The sequence below is a fragment of the Amblyomma americanum genome, chromosome 10, assembly GCF_052857255.1.
Source record: "Amblyomma americanum isolate KBUSLIRL-KWMA chromosome 10, ASM5285725v1, whole genome shotgun sequence".
Lineage (NCBI taxonomy): Eukaryota > Metazoa > Arthropoda > Arachnida > Ixodida > Ixodidae > Amblyomma > Amblyomma americanum.
Window position 1 is genome coordinate 110,345,674 of NC_135506.1, and position 15,643 is coordinate 110,361,316.

Genomic DNA, 15,643 nt, shown 5'->3' on the forward strand with positions numbered 1-15,643 from the left:
AAAAACAGTCTACGAATTCATGCAAGAAGCCTGCACGATTGAGAAGACCGTCGGCGTCCGGGTGCGGCAGTACAACCACCCTTCCTCTGTCTGCGCAGTGTGTCCGGACACGCCGGCCACCACCAGCGACAATTTGTGGGAAGTGATCCGCGAAATCGTCCGCGAGGAGATACGCCGATTACTGCCTTCCTCCCCACAGCCGCAAGCAGCCACTCTCATGGACGTGGTACGGGAAGCAGTGCAACAGGCACTTGGCACCCCGACGGCCACAGAACCCCAGGCCATGACCCACGCCGCTGCAGTGCGCACTCCTCAGCCCCAACGACAACCCCTATATCCTGTACGACATGAACAACTTGTTCCCGAAACCGCCCTCCAGCCCTCGCCCACCCAGCCTAGGAGCGACGCTCAAGCCCCAGGAAATGCAACGCCTGGAGGAATTCCGACAACCAGCCGTTGTGCTTCCATTGCGGTGATGGCGGCCACATTCTTCGTCACTGCCCGTACCGACGTATCGGTCTTCGAGGATTTGCCGTTAACGCCCCACGACCACGCTTCGGCCAACGTCCGCAGGAAGTCGACAGGTACCTGCCGAACCGCCTTTCGCGCTCACCATCGCCGTCAACCTCGCACTCTGCGTCGCCACGCCGCAACTACGCCGCCGCGGTACGAGGAAGGTCTCCCAGCCCCCGTAGGGGAAACTAAAGACAGCTACCTCTGGAAGTGAGGTTGCTCACGAGGGAAACGCCGAAGATCCTCCACCGACCACGCCCCATGAAGACGCTGCACCCGCTAGGCCGCATGAAGCCGCCACACTCGCTGCACTGACGCCGCACAAAATGACAACCCCGACCACGACCTCAACGGCACTCAAAACGACGCCGCCACACAGAAAACCTTCGACGAGACGCCCCACCCACGATTCGCATACGCAACGAGGCTGTGACACGACGCCGAAGCCGAATTGTAATGCAAGAGCCAGGACATACGACTTAGGAGTGACTATCGACGCCTGGAAAGTTACAGCTCTTGCCGACACCGGAAGCGATTACTCGGGGATGAATGGAACATTCGCTGCTGTGCTCAGGAAAGCCACGACCGCTTGGGACGGCCGACAAATTCGCACAGCAGGGGCCACGTCATTACGCCATCAGGACGATGCACAGCTTGAGTGACTGTCAAATGACATACCTATCCTGCGTCCTTTGTTGTGCTACCGCAATGCTCCCGCGAAGGGCATGGATTTCTTTAATGAGGCGATCATCGACCTGCGATCCAAGCCGATCACGCTTTCGACGGACGAGGCCATCCCTTCGACAAAAACTCTGAAAAAGCACTTTGCCCCGAGTGTCCTGAAGGAAGAAGTGAGCGCCCCACCCCGATCAAGTGTTATCGTGACCGTAGGCGCGACTAAAGCCATTAATGCTGAAGCAATCATCGAGGTGAACATGCAGTTGCTTCTAGACAGAGGAATAAGCATCGCAAGAGGCATAGAACATTTCCGCAGTGACCAGGCCGGAGTACTGCTGGCTAACTTCAGCGAATAATACCGGCACATTAATAGAACGACGATTGCTTTCTTCGGCGAAATATCCGACGTACAAGACTCCTTCACCGTATTCGACCCCTCCGCAGAAGATTCGCCTGACCAAGAGAACTCGCCTACTTTCGACATCAACCCACCCCTGCCCCGGAACAGACAAGGCCAGATCCGCAATCTTCTTCGAAGCTACAGCAAGTGTTTTTCGTCATCGCCAAAGGTCCAACAAACGCCGATTGCCAAGCATCGCATAATAACCGACCGGCACGCCCGACCTCTCTGTCAAAGCCCCTACCGTGTGTGCCGCCAGAACAACAAACCATCCGGGACCAAGTCGAAGAAATGCTTCGCGACGACGTCATCCAGCCATCAAACATCCCATGGGCGGCACCGGTTGCTCTACCGGAGACGGACCTGTCTCCTGACTACCGGAGACGTACCTGACTACCGAATACGGACCTGTGTTCGGTGCTTCGGTTCTGCATTGATTACCGCCGCCTGAACAACATAACTAAGAAGGACGTCTACCCCCTCCCCCGCATCGACAACACACTGGACCGGCTCTGCAACGCCAAGTATTTCTCTTCGATGGACCTCAAGAGCGGCTAATGGCAAATCGAGGTTGATGAAAGAGATCGCGAGAAGACGGCATTCATCACTCTGGATGGGCTCTTCGAGTTCAAAGTGATGCCATTTGGTCTCTGTTCCGCACCAGCGACGTTTCAGCGAGTAGTAAATATAGTACTGGCAGGCCTGAAGTGGCACATATGTCTGGTATATTTAGATGACGCCGTTGTCTTCGCCTCGAACTTCGAAGAGCAACTCAAAAGCCTTCGAACAGTATTAGACGCCATCTTGTCGTGTGGCCTAACCTTGAAAGCAGAGAAGTGTCGCTTTGCCTATGAAGAGCTGCTGTTTCTAGGCCACATCGTGCCATTTAAATGGGAAGCCCCGCAAGCAGAAACCTTCAAAGAACTTCAGCGTCGTTTACAGTCCCTACCGATCCTCGCGCATTTTGATGAAACCGCCGATACTGAAGTTCATACCTACGCAAGCAGCGTGGGACTAAGCGCCGTCCTCGTTCAAAGAAGCGACGGGCTGGAGAAAATCATCGCATACGCTAGCCGTTCCCTTTACACGGTCGAGGCTAACTATTCGACGACTGAGAAGGAGTGCCTTGTCATTATCTGGGTTACGTCGCTACCAAGAGCTGTGCTGGCTCGCCAATTTGAAGGACTCCTCTGGCCGCCTCGCTCGATGGAGTCTGCGCTTCCAGGAGTTTGATGTCACCACCGTTTACAAGCCCGGACGCAAACATTCTGACGCCGATTGCCTCTCACGAGCCCCTGTAGATGCGCCGCCGCCGGACGACGATGAGGACGCCTTCCTGGGACCCATCAGCTCCAGCTCTTTTGCCCAGCAGCAACGCTCGGATCCCGACCAAAAACGCCTCATCGAGTATTTGGAAGGCAAAGTTTCTTCACCCCCCCCCCCCCCCGAGGGGACCGTTTTCCTTCTCTGTACAGAATGATGTCCTCATTATTGCTTTGTTTGCGACTCAAGACGCGGCTAGAATTATCTCGATTCATCGCAGCCAGACTGAGCTGATTCTACGTTGTTCGGGAATGTTCTAGTAACTTTGCACGCTTTATCTCGAAAGTTCCCTATCAGCTTTAAATTGAGCGCGGCCGACAGCGGCGGGGATTCGTTTCGACGACCGCAGAGCACCCTTGTCGCTTCGCCGCCGCCGAGTGGTTCAGTCCATTGTGGGCGCAAGTCAGCCCAATAAACAGTTTTCGTTTAGAATAACTTTTGTCCGTCTTCATTGCTCCTTCGACTGCCGTCACCACTACTACGTGACAATATGGATATTACTTACGGTTGGCTACCTTCTCTCAATAATTAAGGAGCCCAACAGTAATAGTTAAAAAATTAACTATTCAGTATTAATTGACCACCTGCTATTTATAACATGTCTTAGCACTATTCTGATACACCGCTAGCAGTGCTTTGCCGAAGGCGCTTTTCTAACTCAAAAAGCCTATTTTTAAAAATTGGGTATACTCAGGCTAAACATCCTGTGTTTGACGATGGTGTTGTTGCGGGCTAATTGGTTCAACATTTCTTAAAAGAGAACAGCGCGAACACTAGACAAAGAGAGGAACGTAAAACACAGGCGCTGTGTTGTTCCATACAGCGCCTGTGTTGTACAATACAGCGCCTGTGTTGTACATTCTTCTTTGTCGTGTGTTTACGTCGTTCCCTTTCAAACCATGCGTTTCTCCCTGAAGAAAATGCCCAGGTACTAAACGTTTGTTATGTTTTTGCTGAATATTTATATAAAAACTCACTGTCTCCTCTAAAATGTACTGCATACATGTCTACGTTTTCAGAACTTCCGCAAATAATGGTTTCAGGTTCCAGACGCGGTACTGGGCGCATTTATCTTGAACTACGAAGTAACTGCCAAAGCTGCATAGCTTTCTACTGTAGTCGTTTGGACGCGCCTGGGTGGACGGTAGTGAGTAATTACTGCCTTATTTCACGTTTACGCTTTTAATCCAACTATAGTTTTATGCATAACCAGAACTACGGCCTTTGCACTGCTCGTCTGCCTTTGATTTGCGCGCCGATGTGTCCACCTGAACCGAAAGTTCAATGCTATTTATTCCTCCTCTGCAGCAAATAATGCTGCGCAAAAGGGCAAAAACAGCAAGGTAATTAACACAGTTTTAAGTACGCGAAAAATATGTTCATATCATCGTGCTTTTCACCGCTGTTGCCGCCTGTCTTCTCAGCTAGATGCCATCAACGCCCAAAATATGACACGCTTATCTCAGGATTGTCAGAAGTGTGGGCTCTGCCGGAATTCAGACGGTATGTATTGTTTTACATTGGAGTCCTCTGTCCAAAAAACTGCATAAACTACTTTGAAAACAAAATCGCAGGATGCTTACGAGTATGCAGCGCCAATGTTATAGCCTCAGCTGCGGTGTGAGAGCAAGAAATTTCTCACAAACATATTCTGTTTTTTTCTCGCAAAGTTCGTCATCCGGAGGTGCACTCGGACTTTTCCGCGATCTTAGTGATAATTGCAGTAGCTTTAGATGGGTTTCGAACAAACCACCTCTCGCAGCAGAGGCCACCCGGCACCCTCTGTCTCTCGTCCCTTTTCCTCCGGTCTCCAATAATGGGAGAAAGAGATTTCGCTCTCTCCACTTTCACGCCGAAACCTACGACGACAAAGGCCGGAAACTAAGCAATGAGCTGGAAAGAGATAACGCTCCAAAACGAGTGCTGCTTTTTCGCAGCAGGACTAATGCGCCGGCGGCCTCAGAGCGCACGTAAATGGAGTAGTGTCCGATGCGTCCGTCTTGTGTGCGGAGATTGAATTGAATTGAACTAACACCTTACAGAATCCGTTTACGCTTTGAATGATGATACACTGTTATTTCCATAAAGCCCCACCCCTAAAAGTAGTGAACGAGCTCTGCGTATTGCTCTAAAAAAATGTTCTCGTGACCTAGGAAGTTTTGGAACGTTAGCAATTTGCACATGAAATACCGACGTTTGACTTACGCCTGTTATCCACCGCTTCCAACCTTCATCACGAACGGTTTGTTGATATTAAAGGGCCGAAGATTCTAACACTACTTTAGCACGGCGGCGTACTTTATCGAAATTACAGCGCAATTACAGTAGATTGGTTAGCGCCTCAGGCATGCACTTTGTTTCAATTATTTGCCCGAAAGCTTATCTCATGCATACATTAACTTTAGACTGACTTCAAACGACAGAACCAGCTAGGCAGCTCAGAGCGGCCCATTGTTTTGCGCAGACCACGAACGGTTGCCGGGGCTGCTCACCATAGGCCTTGTACTTGGATGACGCTAAGAGGTAGAGCAGCAGCAGACCCAGCAGCAGGAGGATGATCCCGGGGATTATCATGCGTATTGCGCTGCCACCTACGCAAGTAAAGTGATTAAACAATGTTGGCAAACCGGCGCCGGAATTTAAAACGGTCAGAAGAAAAACTTCTAGGTGTTTTACAGTCAGCGTATGCGACATGAGCCATTGGAAAATTATTTTGAAGACTGCAAAAGGCATAGTGGCACACTGATATTGGTCACCAGAGGTGACGAGGAGCTTCTAAGTGCGGCATTGAATGTGAAACTGCAAGTAATACTATCGACCGTCTGTTCCGCTGTTCAGTTTGTTTTGCCTGTTCTGTAATGGAACAGACGTAAAAGATTGAACAGCAGACTCAGAGAAAAATGGATGTAGTTCAGCTGCATAATCATGACCAACATTCTTGGACGAAAATTTATGGTTTATGGGGTTTTAACGTCCCAAAGCGACTCAGGCTATGAGGGATGCCGTAGTGAAGGGCTCCGGAAATTTCAACCACATGGGGTTTTTAACGTGCACTGACATCGTAAAGTACACGGGCCTCTAGAAATTCACCTCCATGGAAATGCGACCGACGCGAAGTTATTAGAAAATTGTAAGGTACTGTTATAGAAACATTGAAGGTAACAGTCCGTTCTTCCGATGTGTGGCGAAATATTCCTTTTAAAGTTTTCCATCGCTTGCTTGGAGGAGTTAAGAATATCATAGAAAGCCAACGGGGAACGGTTTTGACGATAGAAAAAAAGTGCAAGCCTCTCGTGGAAGATGGGGGGAAATATTTATTGTCATAGTGCAATCTTACAATATATGAAAAAATTGCGTTCATAAACTCTTTCCCGTTCAAAAGTGATTTTGTCCAGAATTGCTGGGTATGTAGGTTGCTGACGGGTACCTAATATCTAGCCAAATTAATGTTTTCTTAATGCCAGCCTAGCACCGCCAAATAAAAGAAAAGCCTCATATAGAGCTTAGACAGCATTGATCACGGCCCAAGTTGGCATAAAACAGCTCTCCGAAGTCACCGCATATTTTCTAGCAGAGGTACATCATGAAAAGCATAAAAAGTAAAAAAAAAAACGTTTTAAGGGCACTGCAAGGGAAGGCTTTTGAAAACTGTAAATGACGAGCTCATTACAGCCCAGGATATTATCCGCGCCGGGGCCCTTAGTGAAGCCCAGTGACGGCTATTCGAGTCGGCTCTCACCTTGATCTCGCCTTGGGATGAGAAAGAAGATGAACATGAATCCCAGCAGCAGCATCACCAGCGCAGCGGAAGTCATGAATACCACGCTGTGGGATGACTCCCTGCAGTCGGAGAAACGAAACACATCAACGCATTGATTTCCACGCGCACTTTAAGTCATTCGTGACCTTTTTTCCATCGCGAAAAACTGTGCAGACTTTATTTACTGCGTACATGAAAAAATAATATGTATCAGGAGGATGTTTCTTCCCTAAAATAAAGGCACGAAAATGAATTTTTTCATGGAACATTCCTAGCTAGAATTTTCACTACCTGTCGTGTTTTTACTGCTAAATTTTTTATGTTTTTCAGGCATCGTAGTCACTGGGAAGCGGCATCCTGTCGGGATTCTTATGAGAAGAACTTAATTCCCAAAACCACAGCCGTCACCTAGTTCCAGCTGAACCGCTCAGTCTTGCTGAAGTACGGTCACTGGAGCCGCTCCGCGACTGGGACAAGAAATACTTCCCTGACCTGGAGACAGTGCAGAACTCATCTGAGAATCATATTCGCGATATTCTCAGCCTAATGGGGTTCATATACACGACATCTTTGGGAGCTATGCCTAACGCCCAAGATAGCAACAGCAATCTTACGCTGCATTTCACTGCAGTAACTACCGTATTTTATCCAGTGTAGATCGATTTTCCTTTTTGAAATTTGCACTCTACAAACACGGGATTCAAAAATGCACGACTAACAGCCAAGGTGAGGTCCTAACCTGGGTAGAAAGTCAGAAAAGGATGGGATAAGGACATTAGTACAGCAATTATTCTGTTCTGTCAAGCGATCAGAAATAATGGCAGTTCTGCCACCGTTATGGCCCGCTCGCTCTAGTCCAAATGTCCGGAGAGCGAAGCGGATTCCGCTTCTTTTGCTCCCGATCAAGAGCGGAAGGTTGCGGAGCGAGGGAAATTGGTCCTCGACTCATTTTCTCCTCTTTCACCGCTGTAGGAATTTATGTTTCTGACGTCACATCTCGTCTAATGTGAACACGGCAGCCAGCATGTCGGTGTAACCTAGTAGTCTCGGCTTCGTGGAGACAAAAAATGAATACTTCATATTATACGAAAAGAGGCACCTCGTCTTTAAAGATTTTGTGTACAAGGCGCAGCTTTGGGAAAAAAATGAAAAATAAATGGGAGTCAGGGGCACGTACAACTGTTTATCTGGCTTGTATTGCGCCGATGAGTGAGAGAATTAAGCAGTTTTAGTAATCTGCAAGGTAAAAAAAAATGCCCGCTTCTCAGAGCGCATACTACGCACATATAGAACATACTATGCACTACATACTCATACACACATCTCAAATAAGCAGCGCACGTTAAAGATACCCAGGTGGTGGAAATTATTCCGGAGCTCTCCACTACGGCACCTCTTTTTTCCTTTCTTCTTTCACTCCCTCCTTTGTTCGGTGTCCAACGATATATGAGACAGATACTGCGTCATTTCCTTTCAAAAAAAAAAGCCGCCGCTGTGGCTCAGTGGTTATGGCGCTAGGCTGCGGACCCGAAAGATGCGGGTTCGATCTCTGCCCCGATAAAATACTAAGGATTGACAGTGGATCCAAAATCCAAACGTGGGCCTGCTGGGACGGGAGTAGCTCCCTAAAAACCAGCGAAAGAAAGTGACCTGGACTCCATGGGGCTGGGCAGAGTACTATCAAGGGCAATATGATCAGAAACACGGGAGCGCGTGGCAGATAGCCTCAAACCCTTCTTGCGGCTATGCGCGGAAGACACTTTTCGCGACATTGTGGAAAGGGTTGTTCTGCGTTGTCTGCTTCTGAGAAGAACGCTCCCCCCTTTCCACGCGCTGCTGTGTTCCTGCTCTTATTGCTCTTGACAGTACGTGCGTTAGTCACACTAGAACACAAGACATTTACCTTGACCGACTATAGTGGACTAGTGGACTAGTGTCCTTTCCAGTGACATCTGTTCAGAACTTTATTTTCCGTATACTGCTTGCGCATATGAACGTGCAAATACCTCGTTTGCATTGCTTCCGTTGATGGCAAAATTTTTGAAGCAAGCCATTTTAATTTTTAGGGCAATTGTACATTGCTCTTCAATGCAACATTTCTCTGAATTACACGAGTATTAATATTCAGGAGACTTTATTATTTTATTTTGAGGTTTACACATATTTTCGCCTTCTCTGATCAACTACAAACCGAATATTATTGTGGCCGGAGACAATGCTACCCACAGATGCTACTGCTGAAACAATCGGTACTCACGATGCATCCTCAACAACTTCTGAAAGCAGAGTAGCAGAAAACATGAGCTGATTATTAAAAAGAGAAACGACAATATAGCAGCAATTAATGCTGAATAGAGAACATTACCATACCTTCCCAGATGTCTGCATAGTCACCTGCAAGGAAAGAATCGAATTCCATGTCTCCATTAACGATTGCTTCCAATTCGTTGGAAACAATAATGAATTAATTTATTTGTCTGTTTGCGCTGTTGTGTACAGGTGCACATCATATCGACGCTCATGCTCGCTATGCGGGGAATGTCCCATACCGTATGACACTAGATGGGCTTGCCAAAGCATGCAGGTAGCACCGAAATTCTCAAATCCACAACCTGAGCAGTGGGAGGCCGCGCTGTACAGATCAAGCCTACAGGAACAAAGACTGGTTCATAGGGCACAGCAAACAGCTAGCTGGTTCACAAGCACAGCAAACAGCTAAAGCCGTCAGAGCCGTAGACCAAGGGCCCCTACGACCCTCAGTCACCCCTTAAAAAATGCTTATCATCGTCATTGAACTGAACGATGCTTTACGCCGCTCTTAATTGAGAGAGGGAGCAAATGTTGGCTGCTGGGTTGTAAAAGGAAAACATCGAGGTGCACAAACCACGACTTCTAGAAACTTCCGAGTTCACGTCCATATAACATTAAGCCTCATGCGAGGCTTCAGAATGGGAAAAAAGTAAATCGATACACAAAAATATTTAAATAAAAATAAGTATGCGTCCGGCATCATTGCCCTTCGAGTATGCGAACTGCTTACGCCATGAGTCATTGTAGCAGAACTGAGATATACTGTCTGCTACCTGCTGATCATTTAGCAGCCCTTGAAAAGGGGGACTTTCCGAAAAATTGGGATTTCGTTTCTAACCCTTGGTTAGGTCAAAGTCTCTTTCTACGCTCTTTTCTAGATGGTTTTCAGCTTCTTTGTCCGTTCGCCCATAATAGACGTTTTGTAGCATACCGTAGACGTACTAGCTGAGACGCATACCTGTTTACCGGACCCCTCTTGCGCATGCACAGTGGCATTGTTGACGTCAGACGCGGCCACTGCACATGCGCAGGAGGGGTCCGGTAAACAGGTATGCGTTTCCGCTAGTACGTCTACGGTATGCTACAAAACGTCTAATAATGCAACCACCCATGTTGAGTATACTAAATGTCCAATACAAAACTGTCGACGTTATATGCCACCCAGAAATCAATACTAGAGACAGTGCGAGAGCACAGAGTTTTACCTCCGGCTGTTCAGAACCCGCAGTCGGCTGCACGGTTCTTCAAAGCTGTGATCTATGCACGAGTCATCAGTACAAGACTTCATCTACCGCTTTCAGGCATATCGACCCAGTCTTGTTACCCGTGCTTTTTTTTTTCTTTAAAAATCGCAAAAGGCACACTAATCACGAAAGTCAGGTGTAAAGGTTAAGAGCACCGCGGGAATAGTAAATTAGAAGGCTCCTTCAGCATCAGCACCGGCTGTGTCCACCGTCAACGCGAAGCTCCTGCGTTCCTTCTCATTTACATAGCTGCAGCGGCCGTAATCACGTGGCCTCGGAAATCTCTGACACGAAAAAAGTAAGTCTGCTCCTGCCTCGACCCCGCTCCTGGACCAACCACTGGCAAGCAGGCTCTCAGTTGTTACGCGTCACTGATGTTTCACAGCAGGACATGAAGACGTCAGACTTATTTGCCCTCCTACTGCACGTCACTACTTGCCGACGTCTGAGTGCATGTAAGTGGTGAAGCTGCCCACCAGGGAATGCTGCTAATAGTGCTAAAGTACTTTTCAATTCATTCCTACGATTGAAACTCGTTGGAAGGCATCCCGGCTTCAGCAGACGATAAGAGCCATACTGATTTTATTGGTCTTTGCTTTTCGCATTTGGACCCCTTTCAAGTTACTCTCTAACTTGACAGTCCTGGTTCAAAATAGGGCAGGACATGGAAGTAATGACAAAAATTTTGATTATATCCTACGTCGCGGCATGTGGCTTCAAGATGGTGCTAGGGTAAGTATTGAATTGCAGGTGCGCGGGGCCGTACGACTGAAACGTACGATTACGCTCGTTGCCTTGAATATCTGGACCACAAACAAGCATATACATTTTTTTCAAGCTTCGTATTTGTGGAAATATCCCAATTAGCCCCCACCAGACATCATTAATCTGGCTCATATTAGAATCGGCGTTCAAGGATGCTCCACTGCCAGTAGGTAATCCTCGCCGGTCTTTACGACAGCCCCGTACAGCAACAAAGCGGGCAGCGGCGGACTGAAGCCAGAGAGTACGCACCGCGACAGGCGGAGTCATTCGCGGAGAAAAGCGCGGCGCCTTAAAAAAGTCAACTATCAGTGTCGCTGGCCATGTTTTCCGAATACTTCCCGCTCAGATTGCGCTCCTTATCGCAGCGTGAAACGAGACACGGGCTGGAGTCAAAGGCAACTCTTCATACGCGGCACAGCTTAAAGAAAATTGGCACATGCGCGCATGAGTTGGAGTCCACTTCGGTATCTGACAAAAGGGTCGCCAGTTCAGCTATAAATACTCTAGGACAGAGCCCTTGCAAGCCATGGTAACTTACCCACTGGGCCGACCGAAGAAAGAAGAGCGGAGAGCAACATGGCGTAGCCTTCGGAGCGAAGCTTCTTCTGTCTCCTCCACAGAGCTTGCGCGTGCTGAGGAATACCGGTGACACCGGAGCGTCGCGCTGGCCCGATGAAGAAAAAGAAAACTTTATTTTATAATTGGGGCAGCGAGGAACCCTGTGGCAAGGTTCCTTGTTTCGTTGATTTCAGTACTGGCGCAGTTTTAATGTTTACCGTGTGTGGTTGCCTAAAATTATCTGGTGTGTTCTCGTCAGAGTTAACCACATACGTAGAGCATCGTCGTGGGTTCGGATCCTGCCGGCGGCTTGCGGCTTTTTATTGTACTATCCAAATTATCTTTCACCTTAAGTATTTTTTCTTTAATCAAAGTGCGCGTTGTTCTGTTTTAAAATCACTTACCAACTCGCCCAAGCATCCGTTTTAACGAATTTCTTTAATCAGCAACCGAAAACTTGATAAAGCAAAGAAAATATTTCTTTCTGGTTCCCTCCTTCGTTCCGGTTCCTGTTGGCTACACTCACACGCAGGTTCGAATGCACTGGGAGATTTTTCCTTCATTTTCTTCATAGTGAGGGACCCTGTGGTCAGCTAGGAGAGCTGACCACAGGAGAGCTAGGAAGAAGATTTGAAAGGAAGTGTTCTTGCTGGTGCTTGGCTTCGAGCTCAACTGTGGTGTCCTGGTGGTGCCTACGTGGTCATCTCTGGTGAGGCCGTTCTGCGTGGGGGATTTGGCCAGGTCTCAGGTTAGGTCTGTAGGCCAGGTTAATGTGCATTTGAGGGTGCGTTTGGCTCAGGTATGTCGCTGACCTCCCCGGGTGGAGGGTCGGCAACCTGGTTTGCCAGCTTGCCCACCCAAAGCTTGCCGCTAGAAAATTTTTGTAAAAATGGAATTGACATCATTCCTGTGGCTCTCGTGCCGATCGGTGAGGGAACGATCAAGATGAAAAGCTCCAAGGTCCTTCAGCAGGAGCTAAGATCTCTCACTACCCACTACCTCCAGATCTCTGAGGTGCGACCGTTCGGCCGGAGAGGCATGGTTTGCAGGTCCGCTGACATTGATTGTGTCACAGACCTGCTCCAGTGCAAAATTTTTCAGTCATTAGCGGTTAAAGCCTTCATCCCGGAACAGCTCGCATGTTCCAAAGGTATTGTTCGTGGCGTGGACCCAGCATCTTCCCCGCAGGATATACTGAAGGAGTTTCAGGATGCAGGTGTGGGGGTTCTTTCTGTCTACCGGTGCAGTAGAGAATTCAATGGTGTGCGTGTTGCGACAGAGTCAGTTATCACTACGTTTGCTGGTTCCTCTTATCCTTCTGAACTCAAGGTTTGGCCGATAGTGTATAGTGTGGACCCTCTGCAGCCCCGTCCTCTTCAGTGCAACAACTGTTGGCGTTTCGGTCACAGTGGTAAAGCGTGGAAGTCGGCGACCCGCTGCCGTGTTTGTGGAGAAGGGCATTCAGATGACAGCTGCGCCTCTGATCAGCCCCAGTGTTGCCTATGCAAGGGCAACCACTCAGCTGATGATGTCAACTGCTCGAAACGAGCCGACGAACAAAGCCTGCTCGATATCATTCAAGCGAAACGATGTTCGAGAGCAGATGCTTATGCACTTCTGGATCGGAGGGATACTACATATGCCAGCCATGCGCGAAGCTCAGTTGCTGATATACCATCAAGTTTGACTACTTCAATAGTGTCCTCAGTAGAACAGGCTCTTTCTGTGGTGGTCGAGCGAATGTTGGGGAGTTTCACCGAGGCTCTATCTCAACTTGTTGCTGGCCAATCTCTGCCTACTGAATCACATGTTTAGGCGGCTACGCCGGCATCACTCCCAAGTGCTGCTAGTAAGAGTCATTCCATGTCGCCTCCTACCGTGCCCCAAGTACCGCCTGCCAACAGCACTCCTGACAGTGTCGCTCACGTAGATACTTGTGTAGATCGTGCCGCTCGCTTCATTTCTCGCAACTATTGCCGACATTCCAGTATAACTAACATTAAGGCTTCGTTATCCCTTCCATCCTTAGAATCTCGCAGAACAATAGCACTTATCTGCCTCTTCCATAAAATTGTTTACAGCCATCATTCCTTCACACTACCCCTTACAAAACCGGCCCGCACATCTCACCGATTGCATAATCACCTCAGTTTTAAGCGCCTTTCGGGAAGGACCACTGCATTCAACTCATCAGCCCTGCCCCGTGCAATCATTTATTGGAATAGTCTTCCTGATAACATTGTTCACATCTCAGATCATGTTATTTTCAAAGAAAAAATAAGTAGCATTTTCTTCTGAAGTGTGTTCTGTAGTGCGTTTTTCAATTTAGTTTTTCAATTTAGTTCTATTTTCTGGTTGGTTGCTTGTTCTTTGTTTAACGATGTTAAAATAACCATGTTCTACTTGCTTCTTTTTCCCACCCCAGTTATGTAACCCCCCTCAGATAATACTCCAGTCGGAGCCCGTGAGGTATTTGAATAAATAAATAAATAAATGGACGTTGAAATGCTCACCACTTCCCAGAAGCGTCGAGCTTCTTCCTCACCCCCGAAGTCAGCTGTTCCGCAAGTCAAAGCAAAGTAAGGACCCCCCCAAATTAATTCCCCAGACTGATGTGCTGAAGGAGGCTGTTGATGCCTCTTTAACCAGTCGATAATCATGGCGGGTCTAAAGGTTATGCAGTGGAATTGTCGCTCCGTACTTTCTTCTTTACCGGATCTTGAATTACTTCTTCATAAACATAATCCAGATATTGTGATTTTACAAGAAACGTGGCTCTCTCCACTTAAATCGTTCACATTTAAAAAATTTCGTGTTTTCAGGGTAGATCGCGTTAATGGCAGGGGTGGTGGGTTAATAACTATGATCTCTACGAAAATATGTCACCGGGCATCAATCTCGCAGACAGTTATGAGCCCTGACTGTGAGTTGTTGGCGGTTGAAATCTCCCTTCCACAGTGCGCCAAAGTCACTATTGCTAACGTCTACTTCCCAATCGGTGTTCACAGGACAGACTGTTTGGATACCTTACTGAGCGGCGCAAACAGCACAGTCATCGCAGGAGATTTTAGTTCGCACCACAGTGTCTGGGATAGTCGCTCTGACTCCTGCGGCCAGCTTCTGTGGTCCTGGATGTCAATGAATGCAGTGCGCCGCTGTAATTCCGGAGCAGTAACCTTTATGCGAGGAGGATCCCGTTCAATCATAGATTTAACATTAGCATCTCGTGGGGTTGGCGTATCTGCATGGTCAACTGAAGACTCAGGTACATCTAGTGACCACTTTCCAATAACCTTTTCTATTATATCCTCGCCTATCAGAAAAGGTGGTGCAACCATGAAATTTTTAAACCACATTATGTACAAAAAATTGATATCTGCCTCACTCCCCTCCATAGTTAGCTCAGGTCGAGCACAAAGAGCTCAGCGGACAATTACCTTTCTGCAAGATGCTGCTGAGAGCTCTGTATTCTCGGTGTGCACTACTGCTCCTGCCAGACAGCCGTCTCCTTGGTGGACGGAGGAGTGTGAGAAAGCTTATCGTCGTAGAAAAGCAGCCTGGAAAAGCCTTTCCTATAATCAGAGCCCAGCTAATTGGATAAATTATAAGTTCTTCTCTGCATGTTTCAAAAGAACTGTTAAAAAGGCAAAGGAGGATTATAATAAAAATTTAAACACGTATCTCTCAAAACCCCAGAATAAGAAGGCTCTCTATAGATTCATGGCACAGAATAACAGCTCTCCGGCCTCCAATCGCATAAGGTCAATGGTAATGTCTCCGCAGGAGGCTAAGCAAAACCTTGAACGCATCGCGCAGGGGCTGGCCTTACGTTTCCAGGTACAGAAAGCAGAACCTTTGCACACTCTCACCCCCAGCTCGGACTATCCTGAGGTCGACGTGTCGGAGCTCCTGCAAATTGTTTCCTCGATGCACTCTGCTGCTCCGGGATCTGACGGGATTACTGTGGGCATGTTAAAGATTTTAGCCCACGACTTTCCATCTCACCTTCTAGATATTGTAAATGCGTCATTGTAAACCTCTTGGATTCCTCACAGTTGGAAAATTGCGAAAATAATTTTACTTTTAAAAAAT

At 47.9% G+C, this 15,643-nt stretch overlaps 1 protein-coding gene across 1 annotated transcript in view; it reads right to left on the minus strand.

Annotated features, from left to right (window-relative positions):
- LOC144108627 (uncharacterized) overlaps positions 1–11,593 on the minus strand; it is an 86,335-nt gene extending 74,742 nt beyond the window's left edge. Inside the window, exons 1-5 of the mRNA XM_077641816.1 lie at positions 11,532–11,593; positions 9,045–9,068; positions 8,932–8,950; positions 6,654–6,754; positions 5,407–5,505 (exon numbers count right to left, since the gene is read on the minus strand). Coding sequence (XP_077497942.1) covers positions 5,407–5,505; positions 6,654–6,754; positions 8,932–8,950; positions 9,045–9,068; positions 11,532–11,571 — 283 coding nt within the window. The 5' untranslated portion in view covers positions 11,572–11,593. The remainder of the gene's footprint in view (positions 1–5,406; positions 5,506–6,653; positions 6,755–8,931; positions 8,951–9,044; positions 9,069–11,531) is intronic.
- Between the last annotated feature and the right edge of the window lie 4,050 nt (positions 11,594–15,643).